We start from the raw sequence: 22,737 nt of genomic DNA on the forward strand, positions 1-22,737 counted from the left end.
CATGAAGAATATGTTGTAACAACTAGATCCAATTTAACTCATTGCCCACTTTCTGGACACTGGTCCCATTTCAGACCAACCCTTGAAGTCCAGGTTCAGACCAGACTGGGTCTCTCCATCAATAGCTATCCTCATGAGTTTAGGCCACTTTTGATAATTCACACTTTAATTATCAAAATTGGCAAAAGCTTTTTCTCAAATAGCCCAAGTTACTGGTAAAAGCTCACTCTACCTTCCGGTGGGCTTCCTCCCAGAGTTTATGACGTTGTTCCTCAATTCGGGCTTCTCTTTTTACTTCTTCTCCAATCTTGGTTAGAAGAAGCATTTCTTTTGTCTTCCATCCCTAAGGAACACAATATTATGGTAGTTAGCAGAGGGTTTTCTTTCATTATCTTTTTCTTTTTTTGTATTTTGTCAATAAGCAAATTAGATCAAGTCAAGGGCCTTACAGAAATCGAGTCAACCATAATAAAAATCTTACATTGGCTTTAGAATGGGCTTCTTTTACCACTTTTCATTGGGAATATGTTGGCGAATGCAATTGGATGGCAAAAGGAAGATAATTATTTTGCTATTGGAAACTTAATTCAAGTATAAGCCTGGCTCCAAAGATGGGTCTAAAAAGATGTTGACAAGAGGGTTTTCTCTTATTGACTAAGGGGTATATCATATGTAATCGGTTGCTCTTAAATATATTTTGACAGAGAAATAAATAGGCTTGTCTGAACTTCGAGAGAATACAGGCATGATAATTTTTCACTAGAGTTAATATCTAAAACTTTCAGAGCAGAAAGTGACTAGAAATGCAATGGATATATAATTTGTGGTGTCAATCTCACTATGTTAAGTGAAATCTTGTCCATTATAACTGATAAAAAACAGTGGTTTATTCCTTAAATTATTGTTATTTTTAATAGTGGTTTATTTTTTAGACCTGAAATAGCTTCAGGTAATATGGTGGGATTGCTAAAAAATGTTTACCAATGAAACAAACATATGAAATTTCCCCTTCAATGTTTAAAATTTGGTTTTCCTCACCTCTTCAATTTGTCTACGGAGACTAAGTTTTCTTCTAATGTGGTCCTGATGTTGTAGTTCTTCTTCCTTCATCCGGAATGTGCTCTGCTTTTCTGCCGTGTGCTCAACCTTGTCTAATTCCTTACTAATCATATCTAAATATCTAAGTAAAAGTGCAAATATAAGTTAAAGTAAATTGGGTGTTTTCCTTATGATGATATTATCTATTTTGATATTCCCAAACCACCTTCTGGGTTGTTTTTGTTTCTTAAATACAGGAAATGTAGAGTTTTTCAGGGACCTTTAAGCTCACCTGAGCCACTAACTCACCATGCTATACTAATTTTACCAGACTCTGTTATACAAGTCTCTTATTGTGGCTGGGACAATGGCAAAATATGGAACAGAGTGATTAAAAACATTTTACACAGAGATTATTTATAGCTTAGCAGTTTGAGGAACATGAATTTCCAAAGGCAGCTGAAATCAGCTTAAAGACTAACTTCAAAACATAAGTCAATTTGAATTTCCTTTAAAAATAAGTGGGTAAAGGGTGCCTGGGTGGCTCAGTTGGTTAAGTGTCCAAATCTTGATTTCGGCTCAGGTCATGATCTCGAGGTTGTGAGATCGAGCCCTGTGTTGGGCTCCATGCTGAGCATGGAGCCTGCTTGGGATTCTCTCTCCCTCTCTCTCTCTGCCCCTCCACTTGTATGCTCTAAGTAAATAAACAAACAAACAAACAAACTTTAAAAAATTACAAAAAAAATAAGTGGTTACTGGTCTCTCTGTAATTTCCAAGTCCTTGAATGACCTTCCATGTATAGAGAGATCTGCAGATTACCAGTCTGGGACTTTGGTAGATCAGCACGTATTCTAGCATATCATGACACGAATCCATGGAATTTAAGAGGCAAGGGAAGGGTGACTGGCCCTCACCCCTGGCAAAGGACAAAGAGAAAGAACTAGAACTCATCTCTGCCTCCTAGGGCATGGGTTTGGCCGCTGAATGGTAATAGTGCACATGTGTGGGTAATAGCTGAATGAACACACACGGTTGGTGGGGGAACAACACCTGTTTGTATTAGCATCAGCTGAAGTTATAGGAACTTTCCCTTTTTGACCCTGAAGTACTTTCCTTAAATGTAATTTAGAAACATGCTGAACACGTCTCTCTCTCTGCTACTATGGACGTGGGTTTCCCAGGCTTAGGGATTTGTACTTTAGATTTCTTCAAATATCAGTTTTGCCCACCTCTTGGGTTTCTGGTGGCTCCAGTTTCTCAGGAAGAAACTCTCCTCCCAAGCCTTGGCACCAGGGTTCCCAAAACCTGTTACCTCTTAATCTCCTTTTCCTTTTTCTCCATGTTGAAAACTATAGGGGGTTAAATAGTGTCTAATACTTTTTTTTTTATCCTGCTTTCAATGATTTCTGGTAGTTTTACAACTTCCTGGGGTCTATAGTATGTCCATGAAATATGCATTAACTTCAGTCGTACCTGTGTTTTATTACCAGCTCTTGGTCTGGAGTTGTGTGTGTACCTTCCTGTAACAGCCATTCTTGGAATTGTGCGTTTCCATAACTGTCATAGGCTTTCTTGGTTTCATTCAATTTATTTACTTGTTTTTCAATGATTTTCTGAGAGAGAAAAAAAATTAAGGTCTTTATACTGGCTGGAAATAAACCTGTCCTTTGGTATGCCTTCTTGAGTTTAGGGCTTAGTAAACCTCCTGTACTTTACAAATGGTTAATTCTGTTAACCTGCATTTCAGTCTAATGTGGCTCCATTCAAGATAAGTGAAAATTTCTCTCTGTAAATTAAAGGCAAAAGTCTCATCTTTATTTCTTATAGATCTCTAGAGATCTTATTTGATTTGTTACCTTAATAATTTTAGGTCAGGCTATTGTAAGTAGATATTCTGCAGAGGACCAAACCTTTCTCCCAAATCCTACATAAAAACTATCTTTACAGGCCCCAAATAAAACAAATTTAAGTATTAACTTACTTGTTCTTTTATACAGTTTCTTTCAAAGTCTAATTTTAAAGTAGTAAGATACTGCCTGTACTTATTCAATTCTTTCAAAGTACATATGACCTATAAAAACAAAACCGAAAACCAAATGTATAAACAGAAAATTGTGACAGTCATAAAGCTTTACAGAGAAAAGTGTCATAAGAACATTCATTTTAGTAACAATTTTGGGATCAAGGGTAATAACAGCACATTTTGGTAGTAATTTGGAAAGTGGTATCTAAAACTGCTGTATCACCAGGAAATATCTATCTAAATAATATTATTTCAATAATATGGTTCACATCATAATCAGAAATTTATTATTCCCAATGAATTTGTTATTAAAACACCAGTATAATAATGACATTTAATATCCTCCCCCCAATTTATTTCATTATGCTGTTTTCTGCTAGGTTTTTGTCTCTAGTCTTCTCAAAAGGTATATGAAATATTCCTTGATAGGTATACTGTGCCATTATTACTTTTAGAACAAGAGGAAAGGCACTACAATACAGCTGGGAGAAAATACACAAATAAATATGTGTGTATGGATGTCTTTACATATTTGAATCATTTGGTGCTTGTCTTTTGCTGTTATCAAAGAAAAAAGGTCAAGTAGGAACAAGTAGTCTTATTTGGAAATCCAAATACTGAGTAATTGAATTCTCTAATAAATATTCTTTACTGTCTATCCAAAGTTGATACAAGCTCCTAGTGAAGAACAGAACCAAGTGTCTATCAAGTCCCTAGACTTCTGCTAGTTAAAAGGAAGTAGGCTTCAACCTACTTTATTATTGTTGGTGATGTAGCCGCCCTTCTTTAATCTCTTTAGGATATCTTTTCGCTTATAGTATGCTTTTAAATGTGGATCATGCAGACTTTTATAGCTGGTTTCCAAAAGTCGGCAATAAGGATCAGTCAGGTTAAAGTCGTAAGAAGGCTGGTAAAGCTGCAAACACACAGATTCAAAAGTATTACATATGTAAAATGGATGAAATTGCACTTTTAAACCTCAATTTGTTGAACTGACTAGGTTGTTCAGTGAAAATAAAGCATGCAAGCAGAACCTGAAGTGAGGGAATGTGGACAGGGGGTTGATTTAGGTTAATTTCACTGCCTTTCTCTTTCTCTCTTCTCTACCAAAGCTGTCTTTAGGCTGGAGGTAGGTGATAGCCTCAACCTCTGTCCAATTAATGAACAGTGATGTGTCGCCCTAAGAGTTCCTGCAAGGCAGGTAGGATGCTTCATATGTGGGCAGGGGGTAAGACAAGAGGGGAATGATAGAGTTCTAGCTTTCTTTTTAGATTTAAAAGCTTCCTTTGTAAGTTTCTGACTGCTTGATTGTGCTAGCCTCTTGTCTTTCTTAAGGGACCTATATCAGGAAACTGGATTCACTGACTACCAATGTTTCCTTACAAAGGCAAAGAAAGACATCCTTCTGGGCAATGATTTAATTTACAGTGGGACTAGATAAGAAGCCCACATCTTTCCTAGAAAAGAAATGATCAGCAGTTGATGGCAGTTGAAACAATGCTGCAATTAGCAGATTGGTTATAGCTTCTTCTTTTAGATGTTGACTTTTGTTGGTAACAGACATATGTTGACCAACCCTGGGCTACTGACCTATCAAGAAAGAATCAAATCCATTTGTTGAAGCCAGGGTTAAGTTTTCTATTGTCAATTAAAATGATTGGTTTCCCTGAACTGAAGAATCTATTATAACATCACTACCTGCCAGTGGGAGGTCACAGGGAAAAATTTTAAAAGTATGGAAATTGTTCTTTTAACAGGTTATCTTTTCTTGAAAGCAGAATGTCTAAGTTAATTGGCAAAGTTTTTACTATTAACTTTACAACAAAGGCAACTTAAGGAGTTTGTGAACAGTTGCTATCTTAGTATACTAATAAGCAAATTAATTTATAAACAAATTACTTGAGAATAAGTTTGGTATCAAAATGTTGGAAGTATAGGATCACTTGTCAGGTTTGGATTAGTGCATAGCTAAAGATATGTAGGTTACATTGTTACATTTTAATCTGATTGAAAACAAGACAGTTGGATACTATAATTTTGCCTTCCATTTGCTTTCAAAAAAACATGAAAGACCTTTAAATTCCCTGTTTCTGTAGTGATGTGCTTAAGTGGTCTGCAGTTGAGGAAGCTGAAAGGTCAGGTGAAGAACTGTGCCCTGAGTCAGGAGATGGTGGTTCTGGTCTGAACTCTGCTACTATCTACCTGGGACCTTAGATAAATCATAGCTTCACCTTATAAGGTGGTGATGAGGGTAAAATGAGTTAAAAAAAAACACCTAATGGTGTAAATATAAAGTCTTACTTTCTTGAGGAGATCCTGTTAAAAGACAAAGATCCCACAAAGTTAGTCTTTGGGGGAGTTGAATGCAGTGCTTGATCATGATTAAATGCATATATTTTGGGGGTAATCAATATAATACAGAGATAATCAGTGTAATTGAGTATAGGAAAAAACCCTGGAAATAAGAAGTAGCTAACAAGTGAACAGCAGGAACAGTATAGAAATATAACAAATAGAAGATAACTGAGGAAAAAAACCAACAGATAGGGCTACAGTTATAAACTAAAATGGAATGTTACTACTAGTATTGAAATAGGGTTTGAATATGTTTTAGGAAAGCTAATTTGTGGGAGTGTGACTCAGTCAATTTCTGTGAGATTGACATATATTTAGTAGAACATTATGCGTTTTCAAAAGAGAAACTCTGTTGTTTTCTACCAGTAAAACCTAAAAAAATCCTATATATTAGAAAAGTATCCGAAATACCAAGAAGCCCCTACTCATCCTTGATGACATACTAGACCGTGCAAGAATAAGGATGTCAGGATTATTCCTGTAAAACCTTTTGCTATTGTGATGAAAGCACACCCTCAGCTAGAAAGTTCTGAACCTCCTTCAGGCTTGGCCTAAATTAAGGACAGAAGCAGAGGACTTAAAATGTGTAACAATGTAAGTGCAGCACACTGAATCACTAAAAGTGCTGATTCAGTGATAACTAAGATAGTGCAGACCAATGGTATGTAAATTCTAAGGAAAGCTTAGCTCTGTGTTGTGACACTTGTGAAAAGGCTTCTTACGGTAGCTCTTAAAAGACAGCTCAAATTGAAGGTCAAGAAGGAGGGGAGAAAAGTGCATGCCAGGTTGCAGGAGCCAGATGGACAAAGGCACGGAAGTAAGAATTAGCATGATATGTTTAGGTAGGCAGAAAAGACCCCGACCTTTGGGAGCGCAGGCTTTGGTTTGGAACTAAGGATGAACTGGTGGCTGAGGTATATCATGGGTCCTTCCATCATTAAAGTGAAGTTCAGACACTACACATTTGAACTCTTTTACCTTCACTTTGTGTGTGAAATTGAAGTTGACTCAAAGCAAAATCATAGCAAGTATTTCAAGTTTAATAGCAAGTTAAAAAGAGTAAAGAAAATCACTTAAGCACTATTAAAACTCAGTTTACCTTTTCACTTATATTTGTAGTGTAGAATACATTGTTGCTTCCTGGGATAACAGGCAGCTTGACCCCAAGAGGAAGATCCAATAGATTAGCTGCTCCGACCTCTGGAATGGGTTCTTTTTGTGAGCCCTGTCAGATACAATGAGAAAGTCTCTTTTTTTTTTTTTTTTTTAAGACCTATTCTTTTAGTTTAGATCAATCTACTCACACACATTTCAATGGGCTAATACTTCCACATAAACCAAAGAACCATCCACTCAGGGTTGAAAGAGCCCGCTCTGCTGACGCCCGGGAAAACCTCCCAGCTTCCACGAGTTGCCAGCCATCTCTCTGGACCCCACCCAACGCTGGTCGCGGCCACAGGCAGCACTCCCCGCTACCGGCTGCCCCGCCTGGGAGCCTGAAGCTGTCTTCAGGCACCCGCCCCTTTCCCCCGCTCGCTCCGCTGAGGTCTCCGCCCCTTCCGTCCGCCCGCCGACCCTAGACTCTGCCCAGGAGCTAGGAGGACGACGACTACACCGCACTAGCCACCACTCACGGTGCCGCACTGCTCTCTGGCGGCAGTTAGGCTGCTGGCGGCCGCCTTAGTGGTGGAGGCTTCGGCAGCCTTATAGCAGTTGCTGAGATACAGATCCATGGCCGCCCGTCAGCCCCCAGAGTGCCGGGGGGCTGGGGCAGCAAGCCCTCTTCGTTTCACCTCTTCACTCACACCTTTCCCGCTCTACGATTAGATCAAGTCTGCGCCGCCACGGTGGTGGTCGCTAGGGTAATGCGTCCTCCAGGCCACGCCCCTCACTGTGTTGCGTCCCACGCTGCCGCATTGTCCTCCCCAACTGGCATAGCTCTCGGCGGGTGGTGGGGGGGGGGAAGAGGAGCGGGACCACTCACCACTCGCTCTGCTGCCCCAACTTTTGGCGCATGCGCAGGTTTAAGAGCCTCAGCGTTTGGGAGTGGTTCGGAAGTCTGGTGTAACAGGGCGGGGTGGAGATTACGTTTCTCTCTGAAAGCAACACCCCTCATTTAAACTAAATCAGAATGTATCAAGCTTTGTCAGTGGGTAGCTGGCTGTAATTTTTACAATTCTTCCTGGCCCTCCAACAAGCTGTGATTCTGTTCAACACATGCCACAAGTAATTGGGTAGTATACACTAGGGCCAGAGGTTTGGCTTTCCACATTTGCCACCTTTATATGACACCATGACCACGCCACCCCCCTTGCCCTAGGCATACCACCTCTCCAGGTCCCACATAGAGCACAATAATTTTTTTTTTTTGCCTTAGGGCTCTTCATTTCTCTGGCCTCCTCTCTCTCTTTCTCTCCCTTTTTCCTATTTCTTTCTATCTACCTTCTCATTCGTTTAGCCAACATTTCTTTATATATAGTTGTTTTATTTACTTATTTTTGAGAGAGAGGGCATGAATGAGCAAAGGGCAGAGAGTCAGGGAGAGAGAGAATCCCACGCAGGGTCCCAACTGTCAGCGTGGAGCCCGAAGTGGGGCTCGACCTCACCCAAAGCAGGGCTTGACTCACCAACTGTGAGATCATGACCTGAGCCTAAGTTAGTTGTTTAACCGACTGAATCACACAGGCGCCCCATCCTAGCCAACAATTCTTGAGTGCCTGCTCTATGCCAGACACTACAGGGTGCTGAGGACACACCAGTAAGTAAAACATAGTCCATGCTGCCTAGGAGCTCACTAGACGGCAAATACATTAAGGGCTGAGACTGCTCTTGATGTGTCAGGAGTTTGTACTTTGTGTCCATGGTTTTTATGCATCTTTTTACTGTGATAAAAAAACTGGCATAACATAACATTTACGATCTTAATCATTTTGAAATGTACAGTTCAGTACTGCTAAGTACATTCACGTTGTTGTACGACAGATCTCCAGAAGTTTTTCATTTTCCAAAATTGAAACTCTATACCCATTAAACAAGTCCCCTTTCTTCCCTTCACCTCAGCCGCTGGTAACCACCATTTTACTTTCTGTTTCTATAAATTTAACTACTTTAGATACTTTATATAAGTGGTATAAGTGGAATCACATGTCTTTTTGTGATTGGCTTATTTCACCTAGCATAATGTCCTCAAGGTTTTTTCATGCTACTAGCATGTAGTAGGATTTTTTTTTCTTTTTAAGGCTGAATAATATCACATTGTATGAATACACCACGTTTTCTCTATCTGTGCAACCATCAATGAACATTTAGGTTGCTTCCACCTGTTGGTTATTGTGAATAGTGCTACTATGAACATGGGTGTGAAAATGTGTCTTTGAAACCCTACTTCAAAATTATTTGGCTATCTACCCAGAAGTGGAATTACTGGGTTGTATGATAATTCTATTTTTAATTTTTTGAGGAACCTCCACACTGTTTTCCAGAGCGGCTGCACCAGTTTGCATTCCCACCAACAGTGCAAGAGGTTTCCCGTTTCTCCACATCCTCGCCAGCATCTATAGTCTCCTGATTTGTTCATTTTAGCCACTCTGACTGGCGTGAGGTGATATCTCAGTGTGGTTTTGATTTGTACTTCCCTGATGAAGAGCGACGTTGAGCATCTTTTCATGGGCCTGTTGGCCATCTGGATGTCTTCTTTGGAGAAGTGTCTATTCATGCTTTCTGCCCATTTCTTCACTGGATTATTTGTTTTTCAGGTGTGGAGTTTGGTGAGTTCTTTATAGATTTTGGACTAGCCCTTTGTCCTATATGTCATTTGCAAATATCTTTTCCCATTCCATTGGTTGCCTTTTAGTTTTGTTGATTGTTTCCTTTGCTGTGCAGAAGCTTTTTATCTTCATGAGGTCCCAGTAGTTCATTTTTGCTTTTAATTCCCTTGCCTTTGGGGATGTGTCAAGTAAGAAATTGCTGCGGCTGAGGTCAGAGAGGTTTTTTCCCTGCTTTCTCCTCTAGTGTTTTGATGGTTTCCTGTCTCACATTCAGGTCCTTTATCCATTTTGAGTTTGTTTTTGTGAATGGTGTCAGAAAGTGGTCTAGTTTCACCCTTCTGCATGTTGCTGTCCAGTTCTCCCAACACCATTTGTTAAAGAGACTGTCTTTTTTCCGTTGGATATTCTTTCCTGCTTTGTCAATGATTAGTTGGCCATACTTTTGTAGGTCTAGTTCTGGGGTTTCTATTCTATTCCATTGGTCTATGTGTCTGTTTTTGTGCCAATACCATGCTGTCTTGATGATGACAGCTTTGTAGTAGAGGCTAAAGTCTGGGATTGTGATGCCTCCTACTTTGGTCTTCTTCTTCAAAATTACTTTGGCTATTCGGGGCCTTTTGTGGTTCCATATGAATTTTAGGATTGCTTGTTCTAGCTTCGAGAAGAATGCTGGTGCAATTTTGATTGGGATTGCATTGAATGTGTAGATAGCTTTGCGTCGTATTGACATTTTAACGATATTTATTCTTCCAATCCATGAGCACGGAATGTTTTTCCATTTCTTTATATCTTCTTCAATTTCCTTCATAAGCTTTCTATAGTTTTCAGCATACATATCTTTTACATCTTTGGTTAGGTTTATTCCTAGGTATTTTATGCTTCTTGGTGCACTCATGAATGGGATCAGTTTCTTTATTTGTCTTTCTGTTGCTTCATTATTAGTGTATAAGAATGCAACTGATTTCTGTACATTGATTTTTGTATCCTGCGACTTTGCTGAATTCATGTATCAGTTCTAGCAGACTTTTGGTGGAGTCTATCGGATTTTCCATGTATAATATCATGTCATCTGCAAAAAGTGAAAGCTTGACTTCATCTTTGCCAATTTTGATGCCTTTGATTTCCTTTTGTTGTCTTATTGCTGATGCTAGAACTTCCAACACTATGTTAAACAACAGCGGTGAGAGTGGACATCCCTGTCGTGTTCCTGATCTCAGGGAGAAAGCTCTCAGTTTTTCCCAGTTGAGGATGATATTAGCTGTGGGCTTTTCATAAATGGCTTTTATGATGTTTAAGTATGTTCCTTCTATCCTGACTTTCTCGAGGGTTTTTATTAAGAAACGATGCCGAATTTTGTCAAATGCTTTTTCTGCATCGATTGACAGGATCATATGGTTCTTATCTTTTCTTTTATTAATGTGATGTATCACATTGATTGATTTGTGAATGTTGAACCAGCCCTGCATCCCAGGAATGAATCCCACTTGGTCATGGTGAATAATTCTTTTTATGTGCTGTTGAATTCGATTTGCTAGTATCTTATTGAGAATTTTTGCATCCATATTCATCAGGGATATTGGCCTGTAGTTCTCTTTTTTTACTGGGTCTCTGGTTTAGGAATCAAAGTAATGCTGGCCTCATAGAATGAATCTGGAAGTTTTCCTTCCCTTTGTACTTTTTGGAATAGCTTGAAAGGATAGGTATTATCTCTGCTTTAAATGTCTGGTAGAATTCCCCTGGGAAGCCATCTGGTGCTGGACTCTTATTTGTTGGGAGATTTTTGATAATTGATTCAATTTCTTCACTGGTTATGAGTCTGTTCAAGCTTTCTATTTCTTCCTGTTTGAGTTTTGGAAGTGTGTGGGTGCTTAGGAATTTGTCCATTTCTTCCAGGTTGTCCAGTTTGTTGGCATATAATTTTTCATAGTATTCCCTGATAATTGCTTGTATCTCTGAGGGATTGGTTGTAATAATTCCATTTTCATTCATGATTTTATCTATTTGGGTCCCCTCTCTTTTCTTTTTGAGAAGCCTGGCTAGAGGTTTATAAGTTTTGTTTATTTTTTCAAAAAACCAACTCTTGGTTTTGTTGATCTGCTCTACAGTTTTTTTAGATTCTATATTGTTTATTTCTGCTCTGATCTTTATTCTTTCTCTTCTTCTGCTGGGTTTGGGGTGTCTTTGCTGTTCTGCTTCTCTTTCCTTTAGGTGTGCTGTTAGATTTTGTATTTGGGATTTTTCTTGTTTCTTGAGATAGGCCTGGATTGCAATGTATTTTCCTCTCAGGACTGCCTTCGCTGCATCCCAAAGCGTTTGGATTGTTGTCTTTTCATTTTCATTTGTTTGCATATATTTTTAAATTTCTTCTCTAATTGCCTGGTTGACCCTTTCATTCTTTAGTAGGGTGTTCTTTAACCTCCATGCTTTTGGATGTGTTCCAGACTTTTTCCTGTGGTTGATTTCAAGCTTCATAGCATTGTGGTCTGAAAGTGTGCATGGTATGATCTCAATTCTTATATACTTATGAAAGGCTGTTTTGTGACCCAGTATGTGATCTATCTTGGAGAATGTTCCATGTGCACTCGAAAAGAAAGTATATTCTGTTGCTTTGGGATGCAGAGTTCTAAATGTATCTGTCAAGTCCATCTGATCCAATGTATCATCCAGGGCCCCTGTTTCTTTATTGATCCTGTGTCTAGATGATCTATCCATTGTTGTAAGTGGAGTATTAAAGTCCCCTGCAATTACCACATTCTTATCAATAAGGTTGCTTATGTTTGTGAGTAATTGTTTTATATATTTGGGGGCTCCCGTATTCGGCGCATAGACATTTATAATTGTTAGCTCTTCCTGATGGATAGACCCTGTAATTATTATATATGCCCTTCTTCATCTCTTGTTACAGCCTTTAATTTAAAGTCTAGTTTGTCTGATATAAGTATGGCTACTCCAGCTTTCTTTTGACTTCCAGTAGCATGATAGATAGTTCTCCATCCCCTCACTTTCAATCTGAAGGTGTCCTCAGGTCTACAATGAGTCTCTTATAGACAGAAAATAGATGGGTCTTTTTTTTTTTATTCATTATGATACCCTATGTCTTTTGGTTGGAGCATTTAGCCATTTAAATTCATTGTTATTATAGAAAGATATGGGTTTAGAGTCATTGTGATGTCTGTAGGTTTCATGCTTGTAATGATGTCTCTGGTACTTTGTCTCACAGGATCCCCCTTAGGATCTCTTGTAGGGCTGCTTTAGTGGTGATGAATTCCTTCAGTTTTTGTTTGGGAAGACCTTTATCTCTCCTTCTATTCTAAATGATAGATTTGCTGGATAAAGGATTCTGGGCTGCATATTTTTTTCTGTTCATCACATTGAAGATTTCCTGCTATTCCTTTCTGGCCTGCCAAGTTTCAGTAGAGAGATCTGTCACTAGTCTTATCGGTCTCCCTTTATATGTTAGAGCATGTTTATCCCTAGCTGCTTTCAGAATTTTCTCTTTATCCTTGTATTTTGCCAGTTTGACTATGCTATGTCGTGCAGAAGATCGATTCAGGTTACGTCTGAAGGGAGTTCTCTGTGTCTCTTGGATTTCAATGACTTTTCCTTCCCCAGATCAGGGAAGTTCTCAGCTATGATTTCTTCAAGTACACCTTCAGCACCTTTCCCTCTCTCTTCCTCCTCTGGAATCCCAATTATGCGTATGTTATTACATTTAATTGTGTCACTTAGTTCTCTAATTCTCCCCTCATACTCCTGGATTTTTTTTTATCTCTCTTTTTTCTCAGCTTCCTCTTTTTCCATAATTTTATCTTCTAATTCACCTATTCTCTCCTCTGCCTCTTCAATCCAAGCTATGGTTGCCTCCATTTTATTTTGTAGCTCATTTATAGCATTTTTTAGCTCCTCCTGACTGTTTCTTAGTCCCTTGTTCTCTGTAGTAATAGATTCTCTGCTGTCCTGTATACTTTTTTCAAGCCCAGCGATTAATTTTATGACCATTATTTTAAATTCATTTTCTGTTACATTGCTTAAATCGTTTTTGATCAGTTTGTTAGCTGTCGCTACTTCCTGGAGTTTCTTTTGAGGAGAATTCTTCCGTTTCGTCCTTTTGGATAGTCCCTGGAGTGGTGCGGAATTGCAGGGCTCTTCCCCTGTGCTGTCTGGAGTAACTTGCGTTGGTGGGCGGGGCCGCAGTCACACCTGATGTCTGCCCCCAGCCCACCGCTGAGGCCACAGTCAGACTGGTGTGTACCTTATCTTCCCCTCTCCCAGAGGCAGGACTCACTGTGGAGTGGTGTGCCCTCTGTCTGGGTTACTTGCACACTGCCAGGCTTGTCGTGCTGCTTGGATGGGATCTGGCATATTAGCCGGGGTGGATCTGCAAGGTGCGCAGGGGCAGGAGGGGTAGGCTCAGCTCGCTTTGCCTTTGGTGGTCCACTTCCGGAGGGGCCCTGCCGCACCAGGAGGGAGGCAGACCCGTCAGAAGGATGGATCCACAGAAGCACGGCATTGGGTATTTGCGGGGTGCAAGCAAGTTCCCTGACGGGAACTGGTTCCCTTTGGGATTTTGGCTGGGGGATGGGCGAGGGAAATGGCGCTTCCCAGCGCCTTTGTTCCCCACCAAGCTGAGCTCTGTCTTCTGGGGCTCAACATCTCTCCCTCCCGGTGTCCTCGTGCCCTCCTGCTCTCCGAGCAGAGCTGTTGACTTTTAACATTCCAGATGTTAAGGCCCGCTGGCTGTCAGAACACACTCCATCTGGCCCCTCTGCTTTTGCAAGCCAGACTCGGTGATTCCACCTTGCCGGGTGGGCTGCCCCTACACCACCCCGGCTCCCTGCCGCCAGCCCGTTTAGCACGCATCACCTCTCCGCCCTTCCTACCCTCTTCTGTGGGCCTTTCGTCTACGCTTGGCTCTGGAGAGTCCATTTTGCTAGGCTTCTGGCATTTTTCTGGGTTATTTAGGCCAATATGAGTGGAATCTAAGTGATCAGCAGGACGCGGTGAGCCCATTGTCCTCCTACGCCTCCATCTTCCCTAAATATCCAGTGTGATCTCATTTTAACTTAGCTAATTGTATCTACAATGACCCTATTACCAAATAACGTCACATTCTGAGACACTGGGGTGAGTACTTCAATGTGTCCTTTTCTGGAGACACCATTCAACCAATAATAGTCTGCCCTTTGCCCCCTCTCCCCAAATTCATGGCCTTCCCACATATAATTTTCCCCATTCCTCCAGCCTCAAAAGACTTCACCTATTTCAGCATCAAGTCTAAGTGCAAAATCTTACCTAAATATCATTTAAAGTAGGTAAGACTCAGGGTACGGTTCATCCTGGGGCAAAATTCCTCTCTAGCTGTGGATCTGTGAACTGTAGAAACAAGTTATCTGCTTCCAAGATACAGTGGTAGGACAGGCATAGGACAAACATTTCCATCCAAAAGGGAGAAATTGGAAGAAAAAAAGGTATCACTGGTTTAAAGCAGTTTGCAACACAACAGGGCATTTCCATTAGGATTTATAGCTTTAAAATAATTCTCTGTGGCTCTGTTCACTGAGTCTACCTCCTCAGCTCTGGGTGGTAACCCACCATCTGGAAAGAAGAGATTACTTGGATGCTGTCTCTAGGTGGCCTCCCTGACCCTCACCCCTGGACAATAGCACTGCCCCTGGGCCCTGGGTGGAGGTCCCACCCCCTTAGTCCTGGGCAGCTACCCTGCCCTCTATAGCTGAGGAGGTGGCTCCTCCCTGTGGAAACAAGGAGGTTACCTGACCTTCTTCGCCCTGGGCAGAGGCCCCAGTCCCTGAACCCAGAAAGGAGTCCAGATCTCTGGAATCCAGGACATGACCAGTCCCATTATTGCACCCTCCCCCCTGCTGAACCCACCTCCTCACCCTTGTCCTAAGTAGTAGTTCCACCCATTCATCCTAGATGGTGGCCCCACCATCTCATTCCTAGGCGTGGCTCTGTCCTCTAGAAGGAAGTGGTGGCTCTGCCCTCTGGAACCCAGGAATCCTAGTTTACCCAGGTGCCTGCAACGATGACTCTTCCAGTCATTTGTTCTTCATTTTCTTCCTCTCTGTTCCTTCTAGTCCATACTGGTAGTGTTTCTGAGGAATAAAACTCTCAAAAACTTTGCCAGCCTCCCAAACAATTCACAGGAATCCAAGACAAGCCATCAGAAAAGAGAGTTGTCCACAGATCTTTACTGGATAACTGCATTTCTATTCCTAGCTTCTGCTGAGATGGTTGATTGGATCCTTGAGTCACCCTCATAATCTCTTTATCAAAGATTGTTCAGCCACACCTTTTTGTTCTCTCCAGAGTATGCTTTCCCATTTTTTCGTAATGTGGTTAGACCAAGAATATTCCAAATCTTTAAATTCTGGTTCCTTTTTGCTTAACAATTTGTTCTCTATCTCTTTTCTCTATCACCTTACTATAAGCAGTAAGGAGGAACCAGACCATGCTTTCCATACTTTGCTTGGAAATTTCCTTAGCCCACTATGTAAGTTCATCACTTACAAGTTTCACTTTCCTCCCAATAGTAGAAAATAATTTGGCCAAGTTTTCTGCCACTTTATAATGAGGATTAGCTATTTTCCAGTGTCCAACAACTTGCTTGCTATTTCTGTCTGGGACCTCACCAAAAACACCTTTAATGTTCATATTTCAAGCAATATTCTCTTCAAGGCAATCTAGGTTTCTTCTATCATGAACCTTAAAATTCTTCCATCCCCTACCTCTTACTAATTCCAAAACCATATTGTTAGGTTTGTTATAGCCTTATAGCACCCCACTTCTCAATACCAAAACCTATATTCATTTTCTAGAGCAAGAAAGTACCACAAACTGGATGGCTTAAAACTACAGAAATTTATTTTCAGTTCTGGAGGCTGGAAGTATGAAATCATGGTGTCAGCAAGGCCAGGCTCTGAAACCTGTTTCAGGTTTGCCTCTTCCTAGCATCTAGTGATTTGCCATCAATCTTTAGTATTCCTTGGCTTTCAACTGCATAATTCCAATCTTTGCTTTCATTGTCATGTGACATTCTCTCTGTATGTCTCTGTCTTCAGATGGGACATCTTCTTATAAGGACACCAGTTATATTGCATTAGAGGCCCATCCTACTTAAGTATGACTTCATCTTCACTAATGACATCTGCAGCATACTGAGGTACATGGGTTAGGACTTCAATATATCTTTTTAGGGGGTACACAACTCAACCCATAACAGAGCTTAAAGAAGGTTGAGATTCTTTTTTTGTGTGGGCTGTCTGGCATGGGGAATCAGAGCTGGGGCAAAGTAAGGAAGGCATCCACACATGTGAGTGGCGTGGTGTGGGGTGTCAGACCCTGAACAGTGTGAGCAGGGCATATATGAGGGAAAAAAGCCTGGTGAGAGGGTATGAGCTGAAGCTGGATGAGGATAGCATCTATGAGAGGTGTGTCAGGTTTCTGAACCTGAACAGGGTGAGCAAGGCTGTGCTTTATATGTGGGCAGAAGGGGATGAGTCTGGAGTCTGGTAGAGGTTGCCAGAGCCTGAGAAAGGCATCCATGTACGAGGGGAAACCTAGCTTGGAGTGTTGGAGTTCCAGCAAGGTGAGGAGGGTGACTGATTCTGTGTGGACAGCCTGGTATGGGTTATCAGAGCCACAATGGGACATAATTTAGATAATTGGCAGCACTTGTGGTCTGAAAATTTTCATGGTTACATTGTGGTTATGTAGGAAAATGTCTTTGCTTATATTAAATACTAAAGTATTTGGGCATCAAATCAGCAACTGGAAAAAAGCTCTGAATTGTACTTGTAACTTTTCTATAGGTTTCAAAATAGAAAACAATTGGAAACTCTGAAACAAATCTGGAAAAATATTATAATTCTAGAGACATGGGTGGTATATTCACAGATGCTCACAGTTTTCTATCTGATTTTAACATTTCAAAATAAAAATATTTGAAAATGAAGGGTAAGTCATGCTTATTATGGAAAAAAAGAAAGCAAACATGAACTCATCACCCAAAGACAAAGTGAACACTGGGTACCTTTCCTTTATGTTGAAAAAAGATTAAAGTAAATTGAACTCAATGGTATAAGCTTTTGAAGGGCAGGTGATTTTTTTAAGTTAAAATTAGAGAGGTCATTTTCCTTTTTCCACCTTTAGAGAAGTTGAAGTTGCTCAAGGTAAAGTGTGTTAGAGTTAAGGTGCCCGTTCGCTTACAAGTCATTGCTGGAGCCACCAGAGGGCGCACTCTCATCAAAGACCATGCAAAGTTCCGAATATAAAATACTGTCTCATTTTTTGAAATCTAACAAAACATTCAAATTAACCTTCATCCATATTTTGAAACACCAGCATGGTATCCTGGTATCCTTTCCATTTATCTTACTCCACTTACTTTACTTTTAGAATGAGTAGATGTAGTCTGTCGTCATTGTGGTTGTCCAAATACTGGGTTTTCTATTTAAGTCTAATTCTACCTCTCTGCCCAAGGTAGTAAGTAGCAGGAACCCTCTTGAGGTTCTGTAGATTCTCACTAAAATTTTCTCACATTTCCACAAGGGTGGAATTGTCACATATATCCTGTCAGTGGTCCTGTCCTAATAGGTCACTCTCCCTTTGGAGCTATGAGACTGGTTTTTATAGATTAAAAGTTTTCTTTTGTGAGTTTGATAGTTTTTGAGAAAAAGGTAAAGGATATTTTCTTCCTTCAAAAGACAAGGGATGGTGGTGGAAGCTGGGTTTAACTGAGGAGGTGTTTAGGGGTGGCAATATTGTCTGGGGGAACTATGACCATGAAGCAAGCCCATTGCAAGACCCAGGGTTGTGCCTGTTCACAGGTGCTGTGATGAATACATCATTTGGACACAGAAAGTGTCAACGCTGAGAGAGATCTAAACAAACAACATCATTTTCTGTCTATACTTGGTGAAATCCTAGGGTTCCACAAATGTCTGATATGAATTTTGTTAGGAAGTTTTTAAGCCCAAACTTGTCCTAAAGGAAAATGTGTCCACTCAAATGCTTGCTTAGCTTATTTTTTGGTAGACCTCAAAATAATTATCCTTGGTATCTCAGGACTCATATTTAAACTCCTTTTGAATTTCATTGATTAGTAATAAGAATAGCTGATAGTTACTGAATGCTTGCCATGTGGCAAGCACCTTGCGTGCATCATCTGATTTAATAGTGCATTAACTTTCATTTTCTAATTTTACAGATGAGGGAACAGAAGCCCCAGGGTGATTTTTAGAGTAAAAATTGGATAGGTCATTTTCCTTTTTTCACTATTAAGTAATTTGATCACTTAAGTCTTTCAGACTCCCTAAGTCTTATTTACTTAGCCATTAAACTATATGGCCTTTCCCAATAGGTAGTTTGTAACACTATTCTTCCCTCCACCCCAATTACAGCCTATATGCATTTGTTTATATGTAAAGTATAAGCCACAAGGCACATATAGGCCACACTCAGGTTAAAGCTAAGCAAGTGTGGTCAAATTCTCTGTTATTGTCATGACAGAGAACATCAAATGAGAAGAAATGACAGAAGTCTGTGTGGAAGTTTGAGCAACAGCAAAGTAGGTCAGTGTGACTAGAATAGAGTGAATGAGGCAGAGAGTAATAGAAGTGACCAGATTCATAAAAGGGGAAGAGATTTTATGGGAATTTAGAGACCTTTGTAAGGCTTGTATTCAGAATGAAAAGTGGAGCCATTGCAGGATTTGAACAGAAGCAAGAGAGGATCTTGCTCAGAGGTTTAGCAGGATCATTCTGGCTGCCGTGTTAAAACTAGATAGTAGTCAAGGGTAGAAACCAGGAAACCAGTAAGGTGGTATATCAGTGTTTTAGGACCATAACAAAGTACCACAAACTGGGTGGCTTTAAAACAATAGAAATTTATTTTCTCATAGATCTGGAAGCTAGAAGTCTGAAATCAAGGTATCATCAGAGGGGCCATCCTCCCTCTGATAATCAGGGTAGAACCCATCTATGCCTCTTCCCGTTGGTTGTTGATCCTTAGAATTCCCTGACTTACATCTGCAGTGCTTCAATCTGTGCCTGTGTTGTCATGTAGCTTTCTCCCTATGCATCTATCTTCACATGGGCATCTCCTCTCTGTGTTCCTCTCCTCTTCTTATAAGGACAGCAGTCATATTGGATTAAGGGCCCATACTACTCTGGTATGACTTTAACTTATCTAATTACATCTGCAATGACTCTTTCCAACTAAGGTAGCATTCTGAGATATTGGGGGTTAGGACTTCAACATACCTTTTTGGGGAACACATTTAACCCCAAACAAGAGGATGTTGCAGTAATCCTGGCAAGAGATAAGGGGAGCTTAGGCCACAGTGGCAGCAATAGAGAGAGGCGATATGTTTATGAATATATGATGAAGGTAGAGAGAAAAAGCTTTGCTGATAGAGAGTGAGGCCTAAGATAAAGGGATGAATGCAAGATGACTCCAAGGCATCTGGGTTGAGGAACTGGAAGGATGAAATCAGCAAGAACTGAGATAGTAAATGTAGAAAGAAGAAGAGTTGATTTAGGGGGAAAATTACAGTTTGATTTTGGACAAATTAAATTTGAGATGCCAAGTAGACATTCAAGTGCAGATGTCCAGTACTGCAAGCAGTTAGCTATATGAGCCTGGAATTCAGGAAAGGATTCAGAGCTAGAGACAAAAATTTGGGAGTGATTTCTCAGGGGCATGAGTGCTCACTTATGATCTGAGGTCATGAAGCTTACATTGAAAGTTACTCCATATAGGATCAGTTGCTGGAATGCAGATATAAAGAAGATGGAGAGCCCAATTAAACCTTGGTTCAGGTTTTTCCAGGTAAGTGTGATGGTGGGGAAGGGATTTGGAGAGTTTTGAATGGATGCCACAGAGTGATTATAATAATAGACCATAGGATCTAAGTTGGATAAACATGGAAATGATGATATGAGGGAGGTAATGGAGAGCAAAAAATAAGAGTTTAGGAGTAGGAAGATTGGTGGAGTGGATGTATTGGAAGAAATTAGAAAGAGATGAGAGTGATGACTAAAATTGAGATTTTTGAGGTGTTGTAATTTGCAAATGACAAGGTCTAAGAAATGAGTGTCAGAATGGGTGGCTGAGGTTGGTAAGAGGACAAGATCTTTGGATTGGAAGTCAAGCAACTGAGAGGCCAGTGTATTGCATGGATTATTTACAATGTAGACAATGTATGTATGTATGTATGTATGTAGACTCCACATGGATATTGAAATCTCCAAGAATGATGACATGAGCAATTGTGAGAAAGAGTGAACCATGAGCTAAAATCATCATTGAATAAGGGAGATTGAACAGAAGAATAGATGGCCGCAGTAAGGAAGTATACTAGGTGATATAGTCTGATAGAAAAGTGATTAAAAGGAGTTGGGCCAGAGGGTTTAGGGAGGACCCATGAACAGAAAGTACCCAGGAAGAGTATACCCTGCTTCTTGCCCACTGGTACATTAGGTATGAGAAAAAATAGCCATCATTTGAGAAGGCTGTATAGGAAGCAGTGTCTTCAGAAGGGAGCCACTTTTTTTTTTAAAGTTTATTTATTTTTGAGACAGAGAGAGACAGAGCATGAACGGGGGAGGGGCAGAGAGAGGGAGACACAGAATCGGAAGCAGGCTCCAGGCTCTGAGCCATCAGCCCAGAGCCCGACGTGGGGCTCGAACTCACGGACCGCGAGATCCTGACCTGAGCTGAAGTTGGATGCTTAACCGACTGAGCCACCCAGGCGCCCCAAGGGAGCCACTTTTTGATAAAGCATGAAGTTCAAGGGAAATTTTAGAGAAATTGAGGATGTCAGGGATTCTGCAGAGAACCGCACAGAAGGGTTGAGGAGGTTTGGGGAGGGGTGGTAGACTGAGTCTGATTAGTGGGTGTAGGAATTCATTTTCATGTGGAAAAGAAGGTGAGTGATAATGGATGATCTAGGTGGTTTGAACTTTTTGTAATGACTGAGGTAAATAGGCATTTAAAGCATGAAGAGTCCCAATGATCTCTTGGCTGGGGAGCAGATCATCAGTTTTAAATGTAGCCTCTTCTTGGGACTGATGCCTTATTCAGTGCATAGCAGTTGATAATGGAGATTATAGGGGGAGGTGGAGCGGTGGTCTCAACAGGAGCCTGTAGAACATTGGGGACCCCCTTGACCTTCTCCAGAGAGGTGTCAAGTCTGGAAGAGTCTTGATCTTACCCATAGGGATTGTAGCCCTCAGTCCTTCCTTTTAATCGTGTTGGGTAATTGCAATAGTTTTTTGTTTGTTTCTTTGTTTATTTTCATAGGCTGACCATCACTTTAAAATATGCAATGATGTTTGTTTTGGTAAAAATGACACATGATCATTCTAAAATATTGAAGTAATTGAGTAAACCAAAATGAAAATAAACCTCTACAAATAACAGTCATTAACACTAGGTGAACATTATCTCAGATGACTGTATGAATTTTTACTTTTGTAACTATTTTACATGCTATTGGGTTTCTTTTAAATAATATAGGCCCATTGTTATAAACAATTTGAATACTATAAATTTATTTTAATTCTCTAAGTTAACAAATGAAGACATTGAGTTCCAGAGGCAGGAAAAGACCTGTCCAAGGTCACTCATCTAGCAGTTAGATCCAGATCTCTTGACTCCCCATTTCAGTGTTTTTTTTTTTTTTTTCATTAAACAATGCTCCTCTCTTCTCTTACCATCTACATGGCATATTCCCTGCTCTTTCACCATAAAGACATCTGACTGGCTCACTTTGTTGTTTGATTTGAACATTTATTCATCTAGTCATTCAACAAATATTTATTGAATATGTGCTATATGTCAGGCAAAAATGCTAGCCATTGGGGATGTAGTTGTGAACAAAGCAGGCAATATTCCTGAGTTTATGAAACTTACATTCTACAGAATGCACAGAAAGTTTATGCTTCACTCCTCAACTTTATCCAGTCAGGCCAAGACTCCTATAACTATGATTGTTTATAGCTACAAATCCTTCTATGATGATAGGAAAACAAAATGGAAATTGTTAGACTTAAAATCATACCACTAGCACATGGAAATGCCAAACGAGCAATTGCAAGTAATGGATATTAACAATTCATGGGGTCTAGAACACTTTTCTGTAACCATGATTCTTTTTAATGTAATTTAAAACTTTAATTTAAAAATACCATAGTGTTACATATAAAAAAGAAAACATGCCCATAATTCAACCATTTACAATTTATAAGTATATACAATCTATAAAGAGGTAAAAGTCCTACTCTCTAATCCTACCCTCCAGAGGTAACAATTCTAAGCACTTTGATGTGGGCTCTAAGCAACTTTTTTTCTATGCTTACATGTATTTTAGTTTTTGTTTTTAATAAAAGGATTGTGTAACTGTTATGCAAAAATTCAAATAATACAGAAACATCTATGTATTATAAAGAGAGAAAGTTCCTTACAGCCTCACCCCCAATCCCAGTCCTTGTGGGAAACCATTAACATATTGATGTATATTTGTTGTGAATACA

General features: G+C 40.1%; 1 protein-coding gene across 1 annotated transcript in view; it reads right to left on the reverse strand.

The window, feature by feature from the left end:
• The window catches only part of LOC102967133 (fibrous sheath-interacting protein 2-like), a 75,736-nt gene extending 68,398 nt beyond the window's left edge, over nucleotides 1-7,338 (reverse strand). The window contains 7 exon segments of the mRNA XM_042974106.1: nucleotides 233-343; nucleotides 1,039-1,180; nucleotides 2,513-2,652; nucleotides 3,021-3,110; nucleotides 3,817-3,978; nucleotides 6,517-6,642; nucleotides 7,052-7,338. Of these exon segments, the coding sequence (XP_042830040.1) occupies nucleotides 233-343; nucleotides 1,039-1,180; nucleotides 2,513-2,652; nucleotides 3,021-3,110; nucleotides 3,817-3,978; nucleotides 6,517-6,642; nucleotides 7,052-7,150 (870 nt within the window). The 5' untranslated portion in view covers nucleotides 7,151-7,338.
• Between the last annotated feature and the right edge of the window lie 15,399 nt (nucleotides 7,339-22,737).

This window comes from Panthera tigris, chromosome X (assembly GCF_018350195.1).
Source record: "Panthera tigris isolate Pti1 chromosome X, P.tigris_Pti1_mat1.1, whole genome shotgun sequence".
Classification (NCBI taxonomy): domain Eukaryota; kingdom Metazoa; phylum Chordata; class Mammalia; order Carnivora; family Felidae; genus Panthera; species Panthera tigris.